Source organism: Hippocampus zosterae, chromosome 16 (genome assembly GCF_025434085.1).
Source record: "Hippocampus zosterae strain Florida chromosome 16, ASM2543408v3, whole genome shotgun sequence".
Lineage (NCBI taxonomy): Eukaryota > Metazoa > Chordata > Actinopteri > Syngnathiformes > Syngnathidae > Hippocampus > Hippocampus zosterae.
Genome location: NC_067466.1, coordinates 11879957 through 11887849, shown reverse-complemented (window position 1 = coordinate 11887849; position 7893 = coordinate 11879957). Strand labels below are relative to the sequence as shown.

The 7893-nt window shown below is 40.2% G+C and overlaps 1 protein-coding gene across 2 annotated transcripts; it reads left to right on the top strand.

Moving 5' to 3' along the window:
• Positions 1-747: 747 nt before the first annotated feature.
• On the top strand, positions 748-6347 carry snx12 (sorting nexin 12). Of its 2 annotated transcripts, XM_052046653.1 has the most exons (6): positions 748-1123; positions 1915-2010; positions 2085-2209; positions 2920-3010; positions 3388-3398; positions 5406-6347. In XM_052046653.1, exons 1-5 carry the CDS (start codon positions 959-961, stop codon positions 3391-3393), a joined length of 483 nt encoding a protein of 160 aa, XP_051902613.1. In that variant the 5' UTR covers positions 748-958; the 3' UTR covers positions 3394-3398; positions 5406-6347. The 2 variants fall into 2 exon arrangements, with proteins under 2 accessions (XP_051902613.1, XP_051902612.1); XM_052046652.1 differs by lacking the exons at positions 3388-3398; positions 5406-6347 and having other exon boundaries at positions 749-1123; positions 2920-3384.
• The last annotated feature ends 1546 nt before the right edge of the window (positions 6348-7893 follow it).

Genomic DNA, 7893 nt, shown 5'->3' with positions numbered 1-7893 from the left:
TCTCAATAAAATACACAATAATTCTCACAAAAAGGATTGGCACATTGGCACAAGGATAAATTATTTTTATCAGTATATTCAGGGGGTTCCATTGCTAGGGGGGGTTCATATGCCATTCATACAGCGGCAATGTAACCTGTCACTTAGAATCTTTCAATTCTAGCCATCCATTTTCTAATACGTTTATCCTCAACAAGGTTGAATCTTTCAGTTATTGGAAGATTTACTGCTAACAGTTTGCAGGTATTTTTTTTTTTTGCAATTTCATTTAAAATAAATGCTCTTCCCGACCTGATACTGTGTAGACTAGAAAATATAAGATGGACTCGGCCGAGACTTCCCGACCCGAACGTTCACAGCAATAGAGTTAAAACACAACTTTGGAAATGACGTCTTTTGCATGTATGCAAGTTGTATCGTGAAATACAACTTTTTTCAAAAACATGCTCCTTTATTCTTGGAATGTACAACTTGATTCTAATAATATTGCGACTTTAATCTAAAAACAACAAAAAAGGTAAAACATTTATGTCAAAAACATACAACGTTTTCTGAAACTGTGGCCCTTGTAATCTTTTATGGATTTCCCTGATCTTGCATTTCAACTTGCATACATGCAAAAGACGTCATTTCCAAAGTTGTGTTTTAACTCTATTGCTGTGAACGTTCAGGTCGGGAGGTCTCGGCCCAGTCAAGTTGTCTCCATTGGGGGAGTCCAGTGTGGGTGTCCAACACAGCACAGAAGTAAGACGACACATGTTCCCGTTTCAAGAAGGGTGGGGCGCAGGGCGGCTGTCCCCGGCTAAAGGAGACGCTCATCGGCTAGTTCCGTAGCTGAACCCGTCAGCCACCGCAATTAATTAATGTATCCGTGTGATATTTGCACATTTTCGGCGCATCCACTTTTTAATCTGACATTCTTTCAAGCGTGAGAGAAAAAAAATTGCAGCCCAGCAAAATGTCAGAGGCTTCGGTTGCTGACACTCGCCGGCTCAATTCCAAGCCCCAGGACCTCACGGACGCATACGGTCCACCCAGCAATTTTCTGGAGATAGACGTTCACAATCCACAGATCGTTGGAGTCGGGCGGCACCGGTACACAATTTATGGAGTTCGAATGCGGGTAGGTGTTTCATAAGGCGAGCGAAGAGCTTTTAGCCGGTGTGCTAACGTCACCGTCTGGGAGGAACATGGCTGTGACGCCTGGATTGGTACCTCATCGGTGCTACAGCGGAACTCTCGTGTCGGGGATTGCTCGCGGCCTAGTGTGCCGTTGCGATGGAGGACTTTGTTATTGCATGAAAAGTGTATTCGAATTACGCTTAAACTGCACAGCGCTGAGGGAAATGTTTAAGCAGCATTAGTTTGCCTGAATATAATTTGAACCACAGGAAAATGCGTCTCTTGTAGTTAACACTCCTAGGCTATGTAACCGTAAACAGCTAACACTTTGTGCTACGCGGAGATATGAATTTGAATTTAGCCCAGTCCACTTTTACTACTAGTTTACATAACTGATGTCATCTATGCATGTACGTTGATCAGTTATTCAATGTATGCTGTTAGTTTTACAAAGCATGATTAAAAAAATTTTAGTTTTTCCACCTGTCAGCAATTGAAGCCAGTGAGTTTCACCGAGTACACTTGTATAACTAAAACTTGGTTCATACATATACAGTGTAGCTGCAGTTATTCATTCACATATTTGATATACAATTTTATTTAAGTGTTTCTCGGTGCCCCTGTTGACTTTTTATACGCCCTCCTCCAAGCAGTTTCAACAGCTACCAAGTTGGCGTCGTTAGACGGATAGGAAGCAGATTTTGCTGCCCTTGCATTGTTGAATATTTACTCGGTCACATGTCCCATTTGCAGTTCACTGACTGTTCCGTTTTCTCCTCCATATTCATGCAGACCAACCTTCCCATTTTCAAACTGAAGGATTCCAATGTAAACAGACGATACAGTGACTTTGAGTGGTTAAAGAATGAACTGGAGAGAGACAGCAAGGTGAGTGATGCTAGCAAGCCCTATTCTAGATTGTGGCAGATTTTTTAAAATGATCATTAATCATTTTCTATCAGATTGTAGTTCCACCTCTCCCTGGTAAAGCCTTGAAGAGACAGTTGCCATTCCGCGGCGACGAAGGGCTTTTTGAGGAGTCATTCATTGAGGAGCGGCGAATGGGTTTGGAGCTATTCATAAACAGGTCAATAAATGTGCCAGATCTCTGAAGAAATGCTTACTACAGTTGTACCTTCAAATTAAAAAGGCCTAAAAGTCGAGCATCCCTGGCTGAAAAGGTTACCCAAAAACCTGTGGTTCCATCCTCCATCTTGCGTGATCCTGAACCCGCACTGATTTTTTAAATGTGAGTGATCCTCCCCATGAGGTGGAAAAAAACAGGCACGTGTGTCATGATTATTGGTCTAGTGTGGTTGAGTCACACACAAAATGATGTCTGGTGTTGTACCAGGATGGACCTGTGAGAGACAGTGTAGTGCAAGAGGGCATCCAGATTTGACAGAGCATTGAAAGACAGTATTTCTAAATTCGTGGGTCATTCATCCATTTTCAATACCGCTTTCCTACCCTGAACAGGGTTTTGTGGGCCATGTCACACTTAAGAAAGAAGATAAAAAGTGCAAGGTGTTCACTGCAAAGCAGAACTTACTAACTTGTTACAGCACTATGTCTATGGGGAATTTAAAAAATCAGACCAGGGTCCCAGAATACCGTTTCCACTGTATACATAACCATATCAAATAATAAAAATTAAAATCAAAGTTACACATAATAAATAAATAATACAAATAATAGGTTGCAATAGTTTATTGCATATTAAAACAATAATATAGTTGTATTCATCCACTAGTGTCCCAAATTACATTTTACCATGCTGTGTGTGTTCCTCTCTAGAATTGCAGGTCACCCTTTGGCCCAGAATGAGCGCTGTCTGCACATGTTCTTGCAGGAGGCAGAGATTGACCGGAACTACATTCCCGGAAAAGTACGACACTAGATTTACAGGAGGAAGGGGGGTGGCGGGTGGTGGGGCTTTAATTAGTCTCCTCTGGGATGTAGAATGGACTTCTCTCTCATTGTCAAAATCAAAACATACAATTTCTGTGCATGTTCTTCCACAGTGCACCGTTGTCTCATCTCATGTGTGCACTTTTGTTTTATAACTACAAGCTGACCGTAGTTTTCATTGTACAGTGAAATTCTAGCTTTTATTACAAAATAAGCTAGATGTACTATTTCCCCCGTGAGTGTCACAATATTATGATTGTAATATACGTGAATAAAGTAGATGAATGTTGACGTGTGTCATGCAATTTCTCTGATCCTGTTTTGTTCTCTTTTCTGTTTATTTTTTTTCTTTAGGTATGAGTGAAGTAAGTTTTCTTTATTTATAATTCTCACCCAAAGGTTATCAGTTGCATGAGCTTTTTAAAGACTAAAGGCGATAGTTTACGAAGCGCTATTACCAAAAAAAAAAAACAAAAAATCATACTTTGTAAATATGCCCCATTCACCCATCGCCTTTGGTTTTTGCAATTTATAACAAGTTTGAAAGAAAATAAAACAATGCAAATGTAAGAGCATTCTGCAAGCATTACAACACTTGTTGCAATTCTATTGATTGGACCTATGTGAACTATTAGGTATTGAAAGGAGTAACCTACAGCACTCATTAACAGAAATCTCTCCTAACCAAGTTTGTCAATTAACTGCACTAATAGCCAGCTGCATGTCAAACCTGCATGCTTTTTTATTTAAATTCTTTTTAGAGTATATGTGCATTGTAATCAAACTGACTGGTGATTTCACATGTTTTTTTAATTTATTTTTTTTTGCTGAATACTGACACATGCTGCATCTTTATATTTACAATGAGCAAAGCTTTCATTCTCGCTGTCTGGACAGTTCAGCAATAAAACAACTTTTTCTGGCTTTTGTCATTTAGGTTAAGTCTTAACATCATTGACGCGTTATACTAGTGTTATCTTGATTGGCAACACTGCATGTTGTGGCTTGGATGGCTTCATTTCTTGGATAGCGCGGCACAGTGAATCACTGGTTAGCACATGGGCCTCACAGTGCAGAGGTACAGGGTTCGATTCCGGCTGTGGCCTTCCTGCAGAGTGTGTGCATGTTCTCCTCGTGCCTGCGTGGGTTTCCCTTGGGCACTCCGGTTTTCTCCCACATTCCAAAAACATGCATGGCAGGTTAATGGAGGACTCTTAAAATCTCCCTAGGTATCAATGTGCGCGCAAATGGTTATTCGTCTATGTGTGCCCTGTGATTGGCTGGCAACCAGTTCAGGGTGTATCCCGCCTACTGCCCAAAGGCATATGGGATAGGCTCCAGTACGCCCTCAACTCTTGAGAGAATAAGCGGATTTGAAAATGGATGAACTTTTTTTTTTTTTTTATGATCAGACTCAACACACAAGGTTACCAGTGATGAACAGGTTATTGAACTTTAATTACAGCGGTTTTAATATTTACATTTCCATCAGCTACTTGGAAGTGAGCTACAATCAGCATATTGGGGCGGGGGTACAATTTGTGGTCAACATTTGCTCTGGATTGGTCACTTAGATTAATCATTTCACCACCTTCTGGGAAATAGTTATCTTAGACTCTTGTGCAATCCTTCACAAGAATTGCGTAACTCAAGCCCTATGATTTGGCCACTCTCTTTGTAAGTTGCTAAAAGGCTCTTGAAAGCCCCTGAATTGTACTATCAAAAGATGACAATTTTTTGTGATTGACACGGTCATCTGGTTGTCAAATAAGATTAGAAACAGCTAGTAATATAATGCCGTACAGTTCGACACCACAGCTAGCTAAAACCCAAATAATGGTAAAATGAATGCGGTTAAAGAGTACTGTATCTACCAAAAGGCCGTTTAAATTTAAATGGAGCTCTTGCACATTTTGTACTGCAGAAAAGTGTTTATGTACTATAATAGCATAGTCGCGTAACTAAAGGCTGGATTTACACTGCAAGGCTCAAGTGACACAATTCAGAAATTAGTTATGGTGATGTTAGCGGAAAAACAATGAAATCAGATATCTTAAAATGGTAATCAGGGCTTTTCCAAATGTGGGTAAAAAATATTACCCTATGGTCAGTACTTTCGATGATCTGATAGCTACTGTTCTCAATAAAAACTTAATGTTGTATTTGAAAGTAATTAAGTGTCTCCATCTCCCCCCCCCCTCCCCCCCCTCCAGAGTTGCAAATACTTTTCTTTTGTGGAGAAGCAGAAAAATAAAGACATTAAACCCCTTCTTTAAATCGGACTTGGGCGCTTGACCTGGAGTGTCAACAGACCCTGAAGGACTTCTCATGTATAACTTTGTAGTTTATTGTTTGTTTGTTTTTCTCTCCAGTGCCAAAACAAACGCCTGCACCTCCTCCTTTTCTTTCCACATCTCGTCAGTTCCAAGCCGGTGGAGGAAACAACACCATTGGTCCAATGTGTAAATCATTTGTTTTCTCTGTCATTTCTTTTGTGTCTTAAGTGGTCGGTGAAAAAAAAATAAATCTATATTTTTTTTCTCTCTAGAATGATGATTATTTTCCAACTCAAAGTCCATCAGATGATATTTATGTTTGCTTTGTGTTTGCTTTTGGTCACTAGTGTGTGACGACGCCCCCCCCCCCGCCTCTCCCAAAGTGAAGCAACATGTAGCATCATAAAAAAATACGCTGACTTCTGTTTATTCTGTACATGCTTTTACTTGGGACCGCTCACATTTGCTAACCTACGACTGAGTTGTCACATCTGCAGCTATTGCAAATGTTGAATTAAAGCAAGCAAATATGATCACTGTGAGGGTTGAGAACACAAACACATTTTCATTTTTTTGAATAATCACCGGATCTCAAGTTGTCTCTGCTTATGATTTTCTTTTTTTCCTCAATTCCATAAAGATGATTGTGAAGTGTATTAATACTGTAGATGTTATCATTCCAGTTCCACTCTTGAGTACAGAGGAATTTCGCTCTCATTTTTCGGTCTGACTATTAAATTTCCTGCCGCTCGCTGGGACAGGAGTCAGGAGAGGGAAAATAAGTACGAGAACGCAACAAAGCTCCACTTTGAGTTGGAAATGTGTCAAGGGAGCCGCGTGATGAGAGGCCCCACGCCGGCGGATGACCTAGTTTGTTCAATGGGAACCGCTGAAAAGGAACATCTATGCGCAACGTGTGATTGTACCGATGTTAATTGCACGTTTCTTCCTGGCTTCTGTCACACTTTGTTGGCAGAAACGAGGCTAGTCATTCACAGATTATGTCAAATAAACAGGATTTAACCCTCGAAATCTCAACCAGAATGTCACTTTAAGAGTTCTGCCAAGTTTAACTGCAGCTCGTGCCACAACTTACAAGTTCACGACGCCTGTCACGCTCAAATCAACTTTCCCTTGTGAAATGAATGGGCAAAAGACGAACACCAAATTGTGGCTCGTTTTCAAGACCAAAAATAAACCTATCGATATTGGGCATGTATAAAAACATGCAGCGAGTTCATTAAAGAAAAGAAAAAAAAGAGTCAAACAATTTTGAAATCACAATTTCATGTTTTAATTCAATGAATAGTGTGCTGTTCCTTCTGTTGGGTGCGCCTTGGCTACTGGATAAGACTTAAGTAAAGGTCACATCCAATCTCGCAGCGGTAATATTAGTTGTTTTCCGCAGAGAATAAAAAATATGCTTGGCCTGTCCATTACTTTCAATGGGAAAGATGACTGATTTTCAAGACACCCCTACCTGCTGTCTTTACAGTAATTATATGCATCATATTTCATAGGTTCTTAACTCGGTGAAATGAGCAAATAAGCTCGTCTTGCAATACTTTCAGTCAGAGGCGTGCCAAAAATTACATTTCTTCCTTAGCCACCCTTCGCAACATTTCATAGAAAGTGATTTTTTTGGTTTGTTTTTTTGCGCAAGGCTATCAACTAGCAAACGCTCAAAACAATGCATCTCACTTTCATATTTTGGCCAACCGAAGGAATCAACCGCAAGTAGCAAGCAGGAAGTGTCACAATAAGTACAAGCTCGGGCTTTGGTTGATGTGCAAATGCAACACTGGGCCTTTTTGTTTCACTACACACGAATCCCCAAAGCCCTTTTTCCTGTTATTGCTCTCTCGCAGTAGGGGATTAGGCGGCAAAGGGGGCATTCTGACTGGCCGCAGGTGGATTAAAGTCATCCCAGAAATAGTGATCTTGTGATGTCGATCTTGACATGACTATAATTGGACACAATTGTGTTATGGCCTATTGCAATTCCAAACATGAGAGCCAAGTCTGGCTTTTCATGGTTCCGTGTAAGCGCTATGACTTGGTTCTATTTGTTTACACTGCGCGCGCATTGTATTGTCTTTGATTTCGGTGTATCCTCTCCATTCACGAGAACATATTTTTATCTAGCAATAACAAGCATACATATGGTGGAACCTCCGAAGCGGAGCACAATTTGTTCTGTGGTGCTGGTTGACTTTCAAATGTTTCTCATTTCAAAACATCGGACGTTGTGAATGAATTATTTCCAGTGCCATGACAATTTTTGCGATGGGTTGGCCAAATTTGCTTTTTAAAATAAACGGATGGATCAGGTCGTGAAATGAGGTTCACATGTATGTAAAATATTTTCGGTGAAAAAATGTGTTTAGTCATTCATACTTTTTTCTGATTATTTATAATCAGTAAATATAATTAACCAATTCTTTAGTTATGTACACGTAGAACTGTTTATCGCATTATTTACAAAACCCGTCATATATTAACCGGTGTCAGAGTTATACCCGGACAAGTTTAAACGTAGAAATCGACTCAGGGAAGGTTGGTGCAGCCGACGTGAGCGGATCTC